Source organism: Emys orbicularis, chromosome 8, assembly GCF_028017835.1.
Source record: "Emys orbicularis isolate rEmyOrb1 chromosome 8, rEmyOrb1.hap1, whole genome shotgun sequence".
Lineage (NCBI taxonomy): Eukaryota > Metazoa > Chordata > Testudines > Emydidae > Emys > Emys orbicularis.
The window spans coordinates 18,497,026-18,517,566 of record NC_088690.1 but is presented as its reverse complement, the minus strand read 5'-3'; the positions used below and the strand labels follow the sequence as shown (position 1 = coordinate 18,517,566).

Here is a 20,541-nt window from a genome sequence, read left to right as displayed (position 1 = left end):
CTCCACAGCAAATCCACTGAAGCCAATGTGGTGGCACAGGTATCAGCAAATAATCTAGTTCACACAGGTGAGATTCCTGCTCAGTTTTTACTCACCTTCTCGTTGAAGCTGATAGGAATTTGCCTGAATAAAGAGTGAGTGAGAACTGAGGATTCACCCCATAGGAATGGTGCAGAAGTCTTTTGATAAATGGTAAGAAAAAAGTGTTTCCGTGTCTCTATGTGTGATCTCACAGTTTAATCCTCTAATCCTTTGGTACAAAGAGTGTTAGTCCAGGCTACTAGATTGTCCACTTCACTCTCCCACGGCTCTTCCTCTTTGCTGAGGGGTCTCTTTTCACCTGCTGCTTGACTTTTTGGTACTGGACCAGGCACATCGATGGTTTGAAATATGCATAGCGGAACAGATTAATAAAGAGAAAGGAGCCAACAGGTAAGTACAAATAAGCTTGCCAAAACAAGCCACAGTCACATTTTTCATTTTTAAAATGCAGATCTTAATTTGCCTGATTTCTGGATCCATATCTCCTAGGCATATACCGAGACTGTACATACTATAAATCACGTGATACCTATATGAAAAAATGGCAGAATCATGTGATAAACCACATTTATCATACAGCTCTGTCCTCTGAACTCTGACTGCTATCCCATCTAAACTGGGACTACTTCTAACATCACAAATTGCTTTAATCAACTGCCATCGAATTAAAACCAAAACTCCAACCTATCAAATGTGGAGTTTCTCCCCATCTTACACTGGGACTCAGACTCAGGACAAAGCAATGTTCTGTCCTGGACCAGGAACAAGTTCTTTCTGCCATTCACACCACCACACTCATGGTATTAAAGACTGTGTCAGTAGGACTCCGTTGACTCCCACATGTAACAGCTACGGTTCAGCTCTCCATTTCATCATTAAGAGCCTGCCCTGTATCTTTTACTAGTGAAAATGTGACCTAATTCCTGATCCTAGACATGTAGACTCTGATTCTCCTCTCTTTTACACAGGTGAAACTTCATTCACTTCAGTGGCGTTACACCTACTTTTCACTAGAGCAAGTCAGGAGAATCAGACCTGTAAACTTGATTCTCATCTGCAGCCTGATCCATTGAAGTGAATGGAAAGATTCCCACTGTCTTCAATGAGGTTTGCATCAGGTGCCTGGTCAGTTCTCACTGAAGGGTGGAAGTTCATATGCAAGTTCCATTCATGCTTTGGTCAACAGAGAATAAAAACTGCAACCAGTACAAGGGCACAGGAGATTTGAATCCAGGCATATACTGATCAACACAATTTCTGCCCTTGAACCTGATACTGCTCCATCAATGTCAACTGGAGTTTTACCCTCAACAGAAACAGGATTGGGTCCATAATGCCAACACTCTTCAGGCCTGATTCAAATGTCACATTGGTTTTAAAATACAATGGAGCTAATTCTGATTTACACCAGTGTAAGTGCAGGGCCGGCGCAACCCATTAGGCGACCTAGGCGGTTGCCTAGGGCGCTAACATTTGGGGGGCGGCGGCCGGATCTTCGGCCGCCCCGGTCGTCGTCGGTATTTCAGGGGCGGGACCTTCCGCCGCCTCTGTCGGGGGCGGCATTTTGGGGGCGGGACCTTCCGCCGCCTCTGTCGGGGGCGGCATTTTGGGGGCGGGACCTTCCGCCACCTAGGGCGGCAAAAAAGCTGGCGGCGCTCCTGTGTAAGTGAACAGTAAATCAGGTTCTACGTGCAGATATCAGAAACATTACATTGTATGGTACTGATTCTTTACCTGGAGTCTGGTAAAGCAGGTTGTTGTCCTGTTCCATTTTCCTAATTTCTATCAGTTTCTCATCTATTGTTTGTTGCCTTTGCTTTCTGATGAGTTGAGAGACAATAGCATTGTATCTGTAAGCAGAAACAGAAGTAAATTAATGGATACTATCAAACATAAATTTGGTTAAAACTAACTTCTATAGGGCCCAAATCAACAGAACACTTAAGCATGTGCTCAACTTCAAATGTGCTTAAGCCCATTCCTAGTCAGCAAAGCACTAAGAAGATGTAATAAATAAGAACCTGAAAGTGACACTGATTATCGATATGGTTCTGTAACTCTGGCCTTAATCCAGCAAAGCACTTAAGCACATGCATAATTTTAAACATGAAAAATTCCACTAAAGTCAATGGGATTACTTGCATAATTAAAGTTAATCATGTGCTTAAGTGCTTTGCTAGATCAGGGTCGGAGTGTTTGGCACTTTGCAGAACTGAGCCTTATAGACATATGTAAAACTGAGCTTGTCTACACTGGTCAGGTAATGGACTCTACCGGGGTGTGATTTCTAAAGCATACTAATGGGTTGTGCATTAATTAGTCCATGTAGACCTGCTGGTGTGCACTTAAGGTTCCCTGCACTTTAATAATCTGAGATGTTACTTGTGACACAAGTACAAAAACGTGAATTTCTAGCACATGGTATGATTTTTAAGCTGATAATGTCCCTTTCAGTCTTCTCATTCAAAAAACTTGCCTGCCATTTTAAACAGGTTACATTTGGAGACAGAAAGTGCAAAGCAGTGGATTGAAAAGGTAAAGGGGTGTCCAATGGGAAGAGTGGATTAAGTGCAACTCTAAAAAGTAATTGTTTCTATTTCCTACTGGAACAGAATACACCACTGTATTCAAACCCTGCACACTATTTTAATAATCTTTGTACAAAGTATGCTTTGCAATATATCATCCGAAAACTCATAATTTGCTGGTCAGTATCGTCCTGATAAAATATGTGTGACCAGGGCTGGCTTTAGGAAGTGCGGGGCCTGATTCGAATACCTGGTGGCGGCCCGGGTCTTCGGCGGCACTTCGGCGGCAGGTCCTTCACTCGCTCCGGGTCTTCTGTGGCACTGAAGGACCCACCGCCGAAATGCCGCCGAAGACCCGGAGCGAGTGAAGGACCCACCGCCGAAGTGCCGCCGAAGACCCGGACCGCCGCCAGGTGAGTAAAAATTAAAAAGTTAGGCGCTCTTCTTTAGGGCGCAGGGCCCTCTTAGGCGCGGGCACGGGACCCTCTTAGGCGCGGGGCCCGATTCGGGGGAATCAGCCTAGAGCCGGCCCTCTGTGTGACAACATTGTAGGTGAAGTTATAAGATTCCCCTGTATGGTGTTATTAACACATGTTCCAAACGCCACAGCTCTGCCCAAACAGAAGTTTGCAAACAGGTCTGTCCTAAACAAAGGAATGTATGCTCTGCTTAATTTGCATTTAAGCAGCAACAGAATCATCAAGCAGGAATGGAAACAAAGAAAAACAGATGACAGATGGAAAAAAAGAGGAGGAAATATCCTTCCACATAGACTCTTTGGCTCCTGGGTCTCAACTGGAAATGTTTTTCAAGAGGGAACTGAAACTATAAAAGGAGGGACAAATACCCCGCGGCACCTCTTTCTCTTTCCCTGCCTATCGCATTCACTGTGCCTGAAGAGACACAGGAAGCAGGCATGGGACTCTGGGAAAGGGGTTTGATCAACCTGAGAGTTTGATCAGTAATCTGCTGAAGCATGTGGTGAGAAACTTTGCTTGAATCTAAGATAGTTTGTTAACTTAGGCATTAGTAAATGTCTTCTCTTTATTTTCCTGGTAACCATTTCTGACTTTTATGCCTCATTACTTGTACTCATTTAAAATCTCTCTGTGTAGTTAATAAATTTGTTTTACTGTTTTAGATAAAACAGTCTGTTCAGGTTGAAGTTTCTGGGTAACTCCATTTGGGGTAACAAGTCGTGTGCATATTATTCCTTTAAAGGAATAACAGACTCAGTATATTTGCATTGCCCAGGAGAGGGCTGGGCAGTACAAGACGTGTTTCTGGGGGGAAATTTGAGACTGGGAGTATGTTGGGGCTGGTGTTCTTTAAGGCTGGTAAGAGCCAAGGTGTGGCTAGCTGGCTGCATCACACACAAAGACATAGCTGGGAGTGACTTACGTACTGGAGGCTGTTTGTGAGCCACAAAGCATTGTATAGGGCACCCCAGGTTACAGGGCAGGGGTGGCACAGCTACTCAATCTGGATTGTACCCTGGTACGTCACACCTACACTCACGTTCTGCCTCAAGGATTCATTTACTATTGTTAACGTCTCAGACTTCTCTCCACTTTCTGTCTGCACCATTAGAATATAACGAAGTGTGTGAGAGAAGACTGTTGGAGTAATGAAATTCATAGTATGATGTACTTTATTTTCTCTTGATTGGTAGACAATATTTGATATATTCATACCTTCCGGAACATTTATGATCCCTTTGCAGTGGGGAAAAGGCTAAAGAATAGGCTGCTGTTAATGGGACTTTTAATTTATCTTTGATCAAATGAAACTGAAAGTTCAACTACATAAAAAGAACATTTGTTCAATGCATTCTCTTTCCAGCCACAAGGTGGCAAACAAGGTTTTAGCTTTTGATAAATAATATTGCACCACTGTTTTCAGGTAGGAAGAGTTAAAAAATAAAAAAAATATGTAGAAGTGTATTGGCTTTATGTACTTTTTCTTGTGAAGTAACCCAGCAGCACTGAATTTAAAAAAGGAAATGGTGCTCAGTTAGTCTACATGGTTGGAATGCCTTTTCATATCAGAGGAGGAAAAATACAAAAGGATCAATCTTTACACATTCATTACCACATTAAGTCACTTAACCTCTCTGGTTCCTCAGTTTCCTCATGTACAAAATGAAGGTAATGGAGTTACCTGCCACACAGGGGAATTGTGCAGCTGCATTAATTAGTAAAGCACTTTGAGATCCTCAGTTGAAAGCTTGTCTCAAGTTCTTTGCTGAACGGGGGCCTATAGCTGTGTGCTGGGGAACTTCATCATTCCTTTTATTCTCATCTTCAGAAAACTTCCCTCTGACATAAAACCTAACCATTAATTTTCAAGATCCTCCAACACTCCAGGCCATTCCACATGCCCTCCAGATACTAATTCTTTACTGTTCAACCCTTTTGTCCCTGCACACTATCTTCCTTCTGCCACTATCAGAAGATTTATCCATCTGCCCTGACTCTCTGGCTGCTTTAAATGCCATTTCAAGATCCATCTCTGCTTTCTGGCCTATGATTTTATAACATCACTAAAATTGTAAACAACATATCGTGTACCTGGGTGTCCCTTGTGACCAACCATTCTCTCTGTATCACTGCCCTAAGGGCTGCCAACTCTCCAGGATTGTCCTGGAGCCTCCAGGAATTAAAGATTAATCTTTAATTAAAGATTATATCATGTGATGAAACTTCCAGGAATTCATCTGACCAAAATTGGCAACTATCTCATCTAGCAATGACGTGCCACATTCAGCTATCTGTTACTCCAGGGTAAATCATAGGCTCAGCAGAGTTAGTCCAGATTTTTAATGGTGTAACAGAGCTGAATTAGACTCAACACTAATTACGTACACACTAGTGTAGGAAATGAATGTACATAATCAGCTGTGAAATATCTTGTAATATTTTTATATGAATGATGATATACAAAAGCAAACTGTGTTGCAATCTACTTTATAATGGTTCATGAATGAGCTACAACTTTAATAAGAAAACGTAAACTATATTATTATATAGTCAACAATTAAGGTTGTTTCTGCATTGATGTCAGAAAATTTGGCCTCTTACTTCCCTACCCAATGCTACGAGCGAAGGACATATTGCAAGCTTTAAAGCACAAACATGTTTTGTGAGCTGTTTGCAATTGGGGAAAGAATACTGTATGAGAGGTAACTCTGTTTGAACCTGGTTCCGGGCATTTGAACCTGCCTTTGATTAATCAAACCCAGAAGTTCAAAGACAGAAAAAAAATCTGTTAAAAGTACATGGTCTCCTACCACCAGATGGCAGTGAGATGTGGCTATTTCAAACCAATAGATTCCCTCCTCTACCCACTCCCCCCAAAAAAACCACACAGTAATTTCCTTTCCAGCTCTAATGAAACTAACATGAAAAATGTGCTATGCTTGACAGTGAAAAAGACAGCTTTCTGAAACAACTCCTGACTGTTAAGCCATATGCAAAAATGGACAGATGAGTTTAAAAGGACAAGTTTCTGGTTTTTCTGAATATTTTCTTGGGTCATATAGGATGCTGTGGCACTACATAATGAAACAATTATCAAACATACAAAACAAAGGAGTTCTGTTAAAGGAAATAAAACAAGGAAGTCATGTCAAAGGAAAATCAACCTTATATTCTAGAGGTTTCTTCAGAAAGAAAAATAAGCTTTTAATTTGGGTTAAGAACTTGCTGTCCTTCAAATTCAAAATTTGAAATTACCCGTTCATTTTCTTCCAATTCATGCTGAAGGCAAATAGGATTTGACTGGTAAAAGGGGTTCCTAACTTTTTGGCCTGTTGTAAAGCTTCAGAAGCAATAAAAAGGAGTGAGAAAGTCCAGTTTGATCTGAAAGATTACAGGGCAGCACAATGACCTTGCATTTTGCTTTGCCCTTTCCTTACAAATGTGCTTGGAAACAGGGTTTCAGTCACAGGGGAACTTATTGAAAAATGTGAGTAGGCACTCAAAATTTAAGGGCTTTGATCCAGACCCTCAGCTGACTTTACTTGCCTGAGCTGTGTTTGGCAGGGTGGAAGGAAGCGGTGGAGAATCTATGGGAGTCTCAGAGTGATTCTGGTGTTCAAGAGGCTCACCTTACTGCTGGTCCCTAAAAAAGCAGCATGCATCCATTCTAGTTAGGGTGACCACATGTCCCGTTTTTAAAGGGACAGTCCCGTTTTTTGGGACTTTTTCTTATATAGGCGCCTATTACTCTCCCCCACCCCCTGTCCTGTTTTTTCACAGTTGCTATTGGTCACCCTAATTCTGGTAGAGCCCTGTCCTAGAATTTTCTTGGACATTACTAGGTAGCAATCCTACACTGCTTCTGTTCCCAATGCCCTCTACCCTCAGACCATCCACACAACACAGGGTGGGATTTGGCCCTAAACCTCAAAATCAAAGACACAGTTCAGAACAATTATCAACAGTCTGGTAACATTTTGTAGGGTACGAATATGAACAGCCAGAAATTATAACAAAAGCACTACAGTTCAAATGTTGCCATTGCATATGCAAAGACCCTGGGTCTAAATGTATAGCAATTTAAGCTTACGTATTCTCATCCCATTCTCCTGTTTCTTTCACATTTTTTGCCTTCCAGCCATAGCAGTTCCCTATAAATGCTGGATCTTCAAACACTATAATGGCATAATTACAGAAAGTTACAGTTAGAGAAAAAGATGCACCAATCATCACATTCCCTAAAGAAATATTAAATATCAGAGTAGTACAAGCATATGCATCACTTGGAGAAGTTTATAGCAGAATCCTGCACTATTAAAGTCAATGAGACTTTTGCTATCAACTGCAATGGAATCAGGACCTCAACCATTAACAACTACGTATTGCTATTAATAAGGTCCCTGGGCCAGACTCTGACCTTAGTTAAAATGGGGTAAATTAGAAGTAATTCCATGAAACTCAGTGGAGTTACTCTGATAAACACTAGTGTAATTGAGAGCAAATTTTGATCATTTGTCTTAGGTGGATGGCAACACTATATGTGCACTTTTAAAGTATTATGAATAAAACAACAAAACAGGACAAGAATTACCACTGAAATGTATGAACATAAAATGGTGATTATATGATACACATTTCTTTTGAATAGAATATATAATAAATAACAATATAAACCTGATCCTGCAGACTGAAACTCCGATAAGTAATCCCCCATAAATCCTGTTAAAGCATTGTTATGCATCCAAGTGTGCTGGTAACTTAGTTACAACAGACTTTGGTGGTGGAACATTGCATTATCATCAGAGCACTGTGTTGGCCACAGTTCACATCGGTTTTGTTTTGATCTTATCCTCCTCCCAAAACGTTTTCCTACTCATCATAATTGTATACACTTCATTAATGACTCCTTAATACGTTTTCTTCCATACAAACCCAGGTTTCCAAACTTCCTAACAAGAACTTACTTAGATTGTAAGTTCCTGGGGGCAGAGACCTTCTTTTTGTTCCATGTTTGTACATTGGACCCGCTGTGCTAGGCGGAGTCCATGACTGGGACTCCTAGGACAATGCAATAATAAATAAGAATAAGGCCTGATCTTCAACTGGTGTAAACTGACATAGCTCTATTGAAGTCATTGCAGCTATGTCAATTTACATCACCTGAGGATCTGACCCTAATTTGTGGATGCTTAGGATACACGGCTTGATTCTGATCTCACAATCAGGAACAACTCCACTGAAGTCAAAGTTGTTACACTAGTGTAAATCCAGCAGGAGAGAAGAATCAGGTCCATTATGTTTAATTTTACTAAATCAGGCATATCATCTTACATGGGGCTTTAAAATGTTCTGCTGCTTTTGATGTGGCTATTCCTGACCACATCCTGTGGTAATCTTCAAACGAAATGGTTGTAATCCTTCTGAAAATATAAATGCATAGTAAAGTTTCTGGTGATCAGACAATTTGGTAGTAAACACAGATTTTCATGCATAACCTTCCACAAAACAACAGAATGAATTAAAAGGGTTTTAAATTATTGCTTTACTGGCTGCTCACAAATGACAGAGATATAGAGTCACTAGTGTGTAAAGCAGCCAGCTTAAACAAGAGCAAACACTAATATTTTAAAGACGTTTTAGCTATGTTTACATGTTACCAGTTTATGAGACAACCAGATGGATTATTTTCATAGTCTGCCCTCCCCCCTATCCCCTTCCAGGGATTAGTTTAGCAGAAAACAACCAATTTTCTGATTATTTATAAAACAGATCTGGTTAAGGGAATATATAGCTAATAGGGAAGGAATATATACCTTCTAAAATATCTATCATACCTCACCAACAAACAACGCAGGGTAGAGTTTTTTTAAAACCCTCTTTATATGTTTTATGGCTATATCTTTCGTCTCAAAACTATTACACATATATTCAATATAAATGAAGCAAAGTGGTTATTTAAATATTGCATTTTTAAACTATTAATTGCATTACTGTCTGGTTTATTCACACTCACACTAGACCAAATTCTCCTCCCAGTTAAACTTTGCGCTCACTCTAACTTGCACCAAGGCTAATACAGTCCCCAGACAGTCTCACCCCCTCATCTATACCAAGGATTAAGCTCAAGAGGAGAAATCCTGGCCCCACTCAACTCAATGGGAGTTTTAACATTGACTTCAGTGGAGTCAGGATTTCACCCCAAATCTCTATACAGACTCTAGAATAAAGACAAGAGTAGGGTTTCATGGCCCAGCTGCCTCAGAAATAACGTGACATAAAAAAACCATTAAAATAGTTTTGAAAAAGAGAAAAATACATCTTTTTTGTTAGCGACATGTCTCAGAAACAGCACGTCAGACCACTTTGTTCTGGCCCAAAAATCTGGTCAAAGACCATTTATACTAGACATCAATTACAGAGATTTCGCTTGAGACATTTAGAAGAGGGGGTTAAGGCCAAAAATCAGGGGGGGGAAAGTTGGTTGCGACCTTATACTAATATATCTCCACAATACATTATTTTGTTGAAGATCCATTAGCCTTTTGAAATGTATTATCTCGCTTGCAATTACATGTTTTAAAAAAATTGTTTGGGTAGCTAAGTAAACTCTTGTTTTAATGTGGCGGGGGTGATTTTACCTAGATTATTAGCTCTGTGGGGCAGGGACTGTATTTTTTGTTCTACCTCTATACCACACCTAGCACAATAGAGTCTTGGTCCAGGAGTGGGACTTGCAGGCGCTACCACAATACTACTACTACTACTAATAATAATAATAATTTTCAGACACACAGTGTTGGCCTACCTCTGCCCCCACTGAAATCAGTGGGAGTTTTACCCTGTGTGTCAGGGCTTGTCTACATGTCGCTTTAGTCTGCACCAGAGGGGTGTAAATTTTAGTGTCCACTATGTGTCATGCACTAACTGGCCTATGTGGATCATGCTGGCATGCACTAGATGATCCCTAGTACATATTAATGTAGTCCCATTTCAAACAGTAATATGTTAACATGCAGTAAGGAACGTCTATTGCGTGCCGGCAGGGTCCTGTGGACCAGTAGGCCAGTTAGTGTGCAACATGCTAGTGTGGACTAAAACGTATACCCCTCCGGTGTTGACTAAAGCACAGTGTAGACAAGCCCTCAGTGAGAGCAGTTAGGCCAATGCTGGGTGCTTTTGAGAATACTACCCGATAGCATCAGCTTTTGGAATACATGGACTTGGAAGACCACAAATTTATTATCTTGCTTGGCTCTTCATTATGTACTGTATTGTCTTGTGCTGGGTGCTCGTTTCAATAAAGATACCTTTACAATTTAATCCTCGTGCAACCCCTTTGGGGTTTAGAGAGCATGGCCCCTTTAAATCTTTTTCCTAGGGGGGAGAGTGAGAAAAAAGGAGGGAAACTCCAGGGGGGGGCTCTGGAGCTCGGAGGGAGAGAGAGGCAGCAGCCCACAGGCCCTTGCAAAGGAAGCAGCAGAGAACCTGCCTGAAACCTGGGAAGGACAGGGCGGCCGATCAGGGACACCCCAGGACAGGAGTCAGGAGGAGCACTGTGCCAGGGAGGAATCGCCCGAGAAGGACAGGCTGGACCCAGTATCATGGCTGCCCAGAGCTGCATGGGGCTGTGAGTACTAGGGCTTATGATTCTGCATTGGGAACAAGGAGGGAGGTTGCTAGCTAGTTAAGTGAGGAGGTGGTCGCTCTGTGTGGCTTTGCAGAGAGCGGCAGAAGAGGGCACCGGAGGGGTTTGTTGGGGGAAAGTTCACTGGCGCCAAAGATGACCAGGAGCACCCAAGACTCACCACTGGACTGGAACTTTGCTCAGGACTCCTGAACTCAGGGCAGACACTGAGCAATGTGTCTGCACACAGTCAGACTGTGCTACCACTGGGCCTGTGGGGCCTTGGTTTGGACGCAACCCGGTTTTACTGCTCCCCCTATATTTCCCCTTGTTCTATTTCTCCTCACATCCCTCTGTAAATAAATATTTCCCTTGTTATATCCATTGTACTTTTCCTGTGTGTGGGTGTGTTCACTCTGGGGGGTTTGGAACAGGTGCCCCTGGGGTGGAAGGGATTTCTCCTGCTGCATTCCTGCACGCGCCTTCTCTTGGCCAGAGCTGCCTGCAGAGCAGACTCCATCTTGGCCACGAGGGCGCTAAAGTTACACTCAAAAAAGTAAAATAAAACAAATCAGTCTATGTAATTCTATATAATGTTATAAATAACAAGAGATAATTGTACGTGTGAACCAGGAAAACCGCTGCAATCCCATTGCTGTCAGACATTCAGGAGGCAATAGTGAAGATGAGAGGAAGGAAACCAGCCCCAGAGAAAATATGGACCCTTGAGCTCAATGACCACCATTATTTTTATCTATCCGAGGCCCTCCCACCACACCTTCGAGGTCCTGTAAAATGTCAAAAGCAGCTCTTCAGAGGTGTTTTGCTTTTACCAATATTTAAAGCTATATCCTGAAAAGGAAATGATTCCATTATGGACCTTGACCTTTAATACCTTCCATTCCAGACCCAGAACTTTCACTTCAGTCAATGGAAGCTTTGGGTGTCCAAAGAAGGTGGGATTGTTCCATAATATGTTGGTGACAAACTAATACTGTTCATGCTTTTTGTTATGGTTCTGATTCAGTATCCTCAGAAGTTCATGCAAAACTTAATGATCCCACTTCCATTGGAGTTAACAGCAAAACTTCCACTGATAACTTCAGAAGGAGCAACATTAGGCTCAGGTTGTATTAAGAGCTATATCCCAAAAGGGGCAATTATTCTCTTTTTCCTGTTAGTGGATATTCCCAATTATTTAACTTCCTTATGGAAACATCTGGCAAGCAGTTGCCTTCACAGTTATTACCAGTAAGTCTTATGTCCAACTGAAATGAGTTCTTCACCTACAGGCGTATAGCCAGGAATTGTGTCATTGTTAGGTCAAGTGATATTTTGGTTTGACCTAGTCAATGACATTTATTCCCGGAGATTATACATATTTATCTATAATTTATTTATTTTATTATTTTAATAGTATAGGGAAACCAATGAATTCTTTCTAAAATACACTAGATTGTTTTTATTTTGTATTTATTTCTATAGTGCTAGACTAAGTTTTGCATGACATTACCACTGAAATAATTCCGAGGTTAAATTTCAAGCTAACATACGGGGCCAGGTTCTCTTCCTAATTCAGATCCCTTTGCACCACTCCAGAATCTGATTGTCTCTGGTCACCTGTGAATTCCCTTAGTGTTAGGGTTTGAAGCTACCTACCCCACCCTATCTCCAGGAACTAGCATTTAGAGTGAGTCTAGCACAATAGGGGTGAAATCCTGGCCCTACTAAAGTCACAGGCAAAACTCTCATTGGCTTTAGTGGGGCTAAGTTTTCTTAGTTCATCATAACTTGTTACCTGACATGGCCCAGAGAAGATGCTTCAGATGGCAAGTAATACTTCAGAGAAGAAGCACAATCTTCCCCAGTGCTAGAAAGGTCTGCAAAGGAGAAGATGGACATTAAAAAAAACAAAACTTTATGAGTCAGATCCTGTAAATTGGTTCAGTTCCATTGACTTCAATGGAGCTATGTTGATTTACATCAGATAAAGATCTGGTCCTATATTTCCCCCCAGTACTCATACAATTAACAACCCACCACATCTGCACTATGGTAGAGATATTGGGTTTGATTCCCCTCTGCATGTGCACTCCTCCTCCTGTCCCTGCCAAAAGGAGTGCAGCTGTCCCACACAGTACTCCAGAGGTTTGGGTAGGCAGCTGGCACAGCAGCAGATTCTGATGGCTTTGTACCAGTAGGAATGTCCTCTGCAACAGGCAAATTCTCCTCGAGGCACCAACCCATTATTGCCAGAATACAGCCACTTTGTGGCACCTGAGTGACATAAAGTGGTCAGAGTGGACTGGAATTTGGCTCATTGAGAGCAAGTACAGCCACAGTACTCACCTTTCATATCTGCCACCTGTCCTGCTTGCACCAACAACATGACCCAAATTCTGCCCCAATTTTTACCCTAGTTGTAGTTGCTTTTGCAGGCTAGTCATTGTATAGCATAACCATAGCACACTAAATGTCATTCTCATGAAGATTTACAAGGCAAGTACAATTCATATTGGGCAGGCAAATCAGGATAAGGATAGCAGTATTTCTGTTCTCTGGGTCCCTGATTCATCTAATGCCCCTTCCTCTTACTTACTTTTCCTGCAACAAATCTGACTTTCCCTAATATCACTATGTAAATTACACTGGCCCTCACTCACCAACGTGTAATTTATAGGACCACGTACATTCGCTCTGAATTTGGCCCAGCGTATTCCCTTTCAAAACACTAACTGGTGTTTGTTGACATTAAATTACCAATCATACTAATATAAATTTACTGTTGAGCATACAATAAACTGTTTTTTAAAGAAGGAGTTTTAAAAGAAAAAGATTGTATTTATGGGTAATAACAAAGCAAGTACAGTATTACCTTCTAGGTGTTGGCTAGTTCTAACACATTGTATAACCATTTGTCTGTACAAGGATATGTTGTTTTTCAGCATTTCTGCTGCTTCCACATTCACTGCATTTTCCAGTTCTGGATTAGAAAGCATTACCTGTATAAAGGTATAAACACCGAGAGAGAGAGAGTACAAATTGGTCTCTAAAACATCTATTCTGCTCAGAACTCACAATCCATCAAAATTGTTGATTTAATAGTTTTACAATGAATTAAAAACAATCATACTGGTATGTTAAATTCAAAGCAAAAACGAGGCCACTTTGTAGCTTTGTTAGGATTGGGATTGGGCCCTTCATTTTGATTTTCTTAAAAAAGGGCTACGTGGTCATAACCTATGCTCCCTTCTTCCTGTTTTCTCTCAGGTTTTTGTATAATTCCAAGCAGACAGCCATGAATGATACATGACAGCCATTTGTTTTACTCATAACCAATACTAGGATGTCCACAAAAATCACGCATACATCTGGGGGACATTTTCAGTCATGAGCGGAGGGCAGGATATCCTTCATAGTGATGGGAAAGACATTACAAAGGGGTAGGACTTGCTCCAAGGAAAAAGCTGTATGAATTTTTTTCTTGGAAGAAAAGGCAGTAAATTTGAAACACTGAGGCCTGTGTGTTAAAACTGAAGGTAGCTGCTTTGAGTTACTCACTAATCTCAAGACCTATGCCGACACTCATGATCAAGACTTTGACCATGAGATAATTCAGGAATTTAAAAGTAGAGCTATCAGCATTTAAAAAGTATTTTTAAAAGTACAGAGAATCAGGCAGAGTACACATGTCTTGAGCAGTGGCTTACTCAAGATAAGAGAGCATAAATCCAAAAGATCAAAGTAGCTACTGGTCAAAAATATTTAGCACTGGCAACAGCTTCAATCATACTCATTCATTTATCTATCTGTCTTACTCAGAAGTAATGTGCTGCTAAATGAGACACCAGGGAACAAATACAGAAGTAAAAATAAATTAATCTTATTAAAAAAAGATGTTCTACAGAATATATTTGCTGTGTCTCTGAAGTCATCCAGCCATTTGCATTTTTAATTTTAAACCAAATGAATAATCCTACATCACACAATCAGTCTGCAAGTTTGAAATCCCTACTATATAGGTAAAGTACATTTTAGTATTTTCTTTTATGAAAGAGATTTAAGCGAAGTTATTTACAACAATACTCTTTTCTTACCTGGATAGCGAGTAAAATGCTACTCATCGTTAACTTTCCATTCCACTCTTTAGGATTGTCTAGAAAATCTATACAAGGTCTCCCCGAATGTTGATCCACTGTATTGAAAAAAATTGTTGTGTAACTTCAAAAGAATTAAACAACATGGCTGTTGTATGCTAGAGGAACTAGTGAGAGTTATTGTTTTATTTATTTATAGCTTTAAATTACTCAGACTACCTAGGTGTTGCATAGGGCAAATCAATGTAACCGGGTGTTTCTATCATTGTCACACTTGTCCTCCATTCCACACTCCCTCGGATTGTTCAATTAGATTATACTCTTACTTTGTTTTTGTATGGTGTCTGTACAACAGGGCCAAACCCTGAGTGGAGCCTTTGGCATAGCTGCAATTCAAGTACTAAATAATAATACAGATTTACATTGATCATCATAGCAATTTGCTTTCTATTTCTGAAGTGCACTGAATCACCAAATATCAAACTGTGGGCTAAACTCTCTTTTGAATAGCACCGATGTATCCTTTCACTGGGGATGCAAAGGTATCATTGAGGCTAATATTTGGCCCCTAGTCTGTAAAGTGTATGAGTTTCCAGGACTAAAGCTGGCCACAAAAAATTCTCTTTCAAAGTTTATTATAGAAATTACATAAAAAAGTATGTTAAAAGAACATTTGCATTGCAAAGTCAAGCATTCAAAAATTAGGAAATGCCAGATGTATGGTTACCTGTGCAATCTTTATCTGGCATTTAATCCCATTTTCCTTAATCTGTTTTGAAAGCAAGATAACTATTTCAAAATGAGTTATGCTAGTATAAGGTTTGTGTGGACACATCTCAATGTTGGATAAACCTATCACTTCTGGCAGTCCTCCCATTGCCATCCCAAACTGCATTGCTTCACATCTGTTTACCTGTGTCTGTCCTCTACCGCTTCAGGGTCAGTTTGACTGGATGTCACCTCTTTTTAAATGCTGGCACACACTCGGATGCACCCCTTTACAATTTCAGCTTGTGGCAAGTTCACACTCCCAGAGTCACATACCCATTATGGCAGCCATGCATTGTGCTTCTGAGTGGGCCTGTCTAGAAGTCCTGTATCTCCTTGCCCTCTGGGGACAGGGACATGTCCAGTCCCATTTTAGCAGCAGTCACTGTTACACTGATTTACAAGTGGCCATCGGAGCAAGAGTGGGAGAAGGGGCACTCACAGGCCAAAGCCCAGTGTTGCGCTAAAGCAAAGGAGCTCCGGCAGAGTTACACCACCACTAGGGACACAAACAGGACCTCTGGTAGTGCTCTCAGTACCTCCCCTTACTATGAGGAGCTGTACTGGATTTTTGATGAGGACACTACCCGTGAATCCCAGCATAGGGTTCTGGACAGTTTGGCCAAGGCATCGGAAGGCGTTAAAATGACCACAAACCCATTCAGGGGGCTATTCTCCTACGCAGCCAAGATCTCTTTGGTACATCAAACCCTGAGGCAGAGAGAGCACCAGAGATGCCCCCAAAACCCAGGTGAAGAGCCAGCCTGTCAGGGCTGTGGAGGGGACCTCTTCTGGTAAGAGTGATGTGCTGTACTACAATAGAACGGTATAGGGGAATTTAAACAACTTTGTTCCATGTACTGGCTGGGCACTGTAATGCTTGGCAAATGTGAGCTATTATCCTCTGTCTGCTCAGCTTTTATTACCACAGCCTTTGGCTATGTAGACTTCTTTATTGCCTTTCACTTTGTGCAGGATGGGAAGTTATGCAGGACACAGGGGAAGCGGGAGCTCCTGCTTCAGTAGCAGACACTCTCTCTTCTATCTAGGAAGGGACATGTGCTTGCATTGTCCCTAAGGGCATGCGGTGGCCCAGAGAAAGCCCAGTTTTCAAATATGTGAGTCTTAATAAGACCCAAATCCTGCATTTAATCCATGAATCCTGCATTTGGGCATTCGGGCATGAAAATGGAGATTTATGCACCCGTGGGACAACCTGAGCATTCAAATGCATGGTTTAGACATGGTTTATGAATCCCCTGCCTGAAAATTGCACAGAGTTTTTGGGAGGGTTTGAACAAGGTTTCTTTTGGAGCAATGATAGTGCAGGGAAATAAAAGTCAAGCTAAACAAGTATCTGAAATATCAGACAATTTCTCACATGGTCCTTACCATTGGGATGGAATGGAATGGTGTTAAATATAAGAGTTGGAGGGACACTATTGTACTCTTCAGTGTACTTTATTGACAGCTGGAGAACAGCCCCTATTATGAGAAAGAGATTGGTATTAACTAAAGTACTATCTTGTATTTAACAAGCACATCTGTGTTGCATTTGTCCAATGAAGGCTTTGTTGTTATGGGTTTTTTGTTTTGTTTTTGAAAGTTGTGTTCCTTGTGCTAATGTTAACAAGTTCTGGAAAACAACAGGGGAAGCAGGATGCTTCACATTAGATAAAAATGCTAATTATACATACACTTATTGGATTGCTAGATTATCATCATCAATTGAATTTAGTGCCATTGAAGAATGTCAGATAAACAGGTCTGGAAGCTGAAATCAATTCACAGACAGGTACTCGATGTGCCAAGGCACAACAGGGCTGGAGTAAGGCAGAAGCACTATAAACCTATGCCTAGTGTCCCAATTCCTGGACTCATGGGATTACATCCTGGATTCAGCTTTCATTTGTTAAAAAAGTAAGTTTCTACTCTTCAAAGGGTTGCAAAGAAACCCTTGAAAACATGACCTGACTGTAACCGCTGCAGATAGCCTGAGAAGTGGGAACTGCTTGATGCATCTCAAGATGGTTTCACTGAGTTCTGGGGATACCCTGCTACCATTGATAAGTGTGAGGGCCCTGCTGCCTCTCCTGGGGAGAAAAGGCGGCTTCATATCCCTTCTTTGATCTCTCAAGGTAGGGGGAAGGGTCCTGGTATGGGGGCCAGACTGTGGGAATGAAGCCACAGGGAGCCCCATGCCATGGTGTGCCTAAGGCTCATGATTGCCTCAATCCAGTCCTGACACAGGGTAAGCTTCCCCCTACTACCACATCAGTGTACCTCAGTGTTGTCTTGGAAGGACCATAGCTAGGGATGATCCGGGAGGTTAGACTCCTTCTTTATTCTGGGCTCTATTTTGTAAGGTGCTGAGCACCCCTGTAAAATAACACTTGTTCAGTAGAAGCTGAAGTAGCTCAGCATCTTGCAAGCCTGAACCCTCTATCAATAGCCTTGAAGGAAGTCAGGACCAAAAACAATAGGTTTTTGTTTTTTAATGTGGACAGTCTGTTTAATAGGGTGGGACTGTGGCCACCAAACTGCTGTCAGAGGGTAACAACTTTCAGTCACTACTTACTCTACCTGTGCTGATTAAGAGTCAACCATCTACAGATAAAGCGGTTATTAGTGATCTCCTGAGACACCAGTCTCTTGGCTGGGATTTGGAATTCAATGCCTCCTATGAAAATTTCATCCCTTATTTTGTAAAATATTCACATAGTTGTACATTGATTAACAACAAACATAATTTACAAGGTATTAATGTAGTTATGGAGGGGTACTGAAAACTAATGTGCAGCTAATAATGAAAAAACAGTCAAGTTCTGTATGCTTTCTTAAAACTGTTTGCATTATCAATTTTTTAAAATAGCCAGAAGGATGGACGGATAGACATAACATTACACACACAACACTTATAAAATCACATGGTATGGTAAGATCTTTATATGTTACCTTCCCAAAGAGAATCCTTGAGTCCCTGGACTTCGGCTAGCCATTCCAGCAAGTTATCCTTTGTAGGAGTGACAAAGATGCCCTAAAACAAAGGTACAAAAAGAAGATAAAGTGTGGAACGTGATGAACTTGACATGTTCCCTTAATTTTAACTTAAAAAGTAAGCAAGTATTTTTTTAAGAGTTGTGAGAATTAGTTAATTAATGTTTCTAAAGCACTTTGAGACCTTTGGATGCATGAAAATACTATGTGGAAACATGAAGGATTCTTATGAAACCTAACAATAAAAATAAGCATATATATGTAATGTGGTCATAGTCCTTTTCAACCTGGCTTTTTTGGGAAGCGTGGATGGGTAGGAAATACAGCATATTGCTACAGTAGATGATATTTTTATGAAAAGCTAACAGCCAAGCATCATCAGCTAGCACTGGATTTGAACTATCTACTTAAAGGCAAATGACCCTATATACTAGTTATCAGTCCCAGAGCTAGCCAGTCCACATGAATATTTTGTTTTAAATTTTTGTTAAGTAGTTCACTTGCCACTTGAATTTTGGTGGACTCTGACACCAAAATTCCTTTCCCAAGTTCCCTTAAGGGTTTTGTGTGCACACTGGAGAAGTACCAATGGGGCACTTAAAAAAACAATATGAAGCTAACCAGAAGTCAGTGGTATTTTTGCATGCATATGGCAACTGTAATATCAGGTCCTCCTTTTGGATTCTTATTACATTTCCTCTAATTACCAATGAAATCCCAAAAGAATAAAGCTCCACTATTATGAAACAATGTACAGTTTTAGTTCATTAAATTACATCTGATGATCTGTGGAATTAACTTTGAAAATTAAAGATAGTAGGGTTAATCCCCTCCCCCCCAAAACCAACAACCACCACCCAAGAATTATATGTCTACACTGGAGCTGGAAGGTGTAGGTTCCAGCTCAAGTAGACATACCTGCACTAGCTCTGATCAAGCTAGCTTGATAAAAATAGAAATGTAGATGCAGTGGTACAAGGGGTGGGACTGGCTGGCTGCCCAAGTGCAATTCTGGTCAAGACTGTAGGTACGTACTCAGTACATAATTTTGTGGTTTTACTTCTTGTGTTGAGAAGGGGTGTGGGAAGGGATGCTAACACAAAATGGGGAAAAGCCAGGCTCAGGATGTAAAAAAGATGCCAGTTGCATGTTAATTAGTTATACCCAGCTTAGATATTGGAAATATACAAAGATACTACTCACAAAAATGTTGGCTTCTTTATACTCCATATACTCTCTTTCCAACAACAAGTAAGCTCTGGAGTGCATAGCAATAAGAGAACTTGTGCAGGACTCTTTCTCTCTCGCCTTCCCCCACAATATAGTTCTGGCTTCACAGAGGCTGTCGTCTTGCAAAAGGGCAGGTGATCCTCCCACTCTAATTCCTGCCTCACAGCGGTTAGTGGCTTGTACACATAATTTCTAAAGGGTTTGCATGGAGTTTAAAGAGGCTAATGGCCTTGAGCTGAAATCCAAAAGGGTCAGTCAGAGCTAAAAGCACCACACAGAGCTGGTGAACACTTAGTAGCAGAGCCTAAACAAACCCAGCTAAGGAGCTTATTCCTGATCCATTGAATTTTCTTATATGGTTGGAGAGTGTCTATAGGAGGAGAAGGAGCGTCAGGGCAGCTGGGAGCCCCCCCAGCACATAGCAGAGGTACAAGGAATAGGCTGGACTCTGTGTATAGTGTTACCCAGCAACAGACTCCTTGGTCTGCTCAGCTGGTAAGGCTATGGCTTTGTTCCCCGCCCAGCCAATCACAGGAGGTCTTAGTTCATTAATCAGCTTGCCCCAATCAGAAGTGGCCTTTCACCCAGCACTTAAAAAGGCAGTTCCCCATGGCTGCAGCTGCCATGACACTAGAGGCAAAGCCTAGAGGCCAAGCCATGAGTCTAGAGGCAAAGGCCAAATCCTGACATTAGAGGCCGAACCTGAGCCTAGGAAGATGCCCTTATGCGGCATCCATCTTCCTGGGTTGAGAATTACCTGGGCAAAAGGCTGCTGG

General features: G+C 41.3%; 1 protein-coding gene across 1 annotated transcript; it reads right to left on the bottom strand.

The window, feature by feature from the left end:
* Positions 1 to 236: 236 nt before the first annotated feature.
* Positions 237 to 19,804, bottom strand: UBE2U (ubiquitin conjugating enzyme E2 U). Its single transcript, XM_065408792.1, has 10 exons — positions 19,739 to 19,804; positions 18,494 to 18,575; positions 16,931 to 17,023; positions 14,771 to 14,868; positions 13,549 to 13,675; positions 12,472 to 12,553; positions 8,381 to 8,469; positions 7,140 to 7,224; positions 1,777 to 1,892; positions 237 to 361 (listed from the first exon to the last, which is right to left on the bottom strand). The coding sequence occupies exons 1-10, from the start codon at positions 19,802 to 19,804 to the stop codon at positions 237 to 239; spliced, it is 963 nt and encodes a 320-aa protein (XP_065264864.1).
* Positions 19,805 to 20,541: the final 737 nt, after the last annotated feature.

Bases quoted from the DNA above. Each gene is read 5' to 3' on its own strand.
- UBE2U (XM_065408792.1), bottom strand. From the start codon at position 19,804: ATGCACTCCAGAGCTTACTTGTTGTTGGAAAGAGAGTATATGGAGTAT. The intron at 8,470-12,471 runs GTAACAAGTTAT...TTATATTTTCAG, and splicing joins TCTTCTCTGGGCCATGTCAG to AAGGATTACAACCATTTCGT. The intron at 1,893-7,139 runs GTAAGCTTAAAT...TTCTGCTTACAG, and splicing joins GGAGAATGGGATGAGAATAC to ATACAATGCTATTGTCTCTC.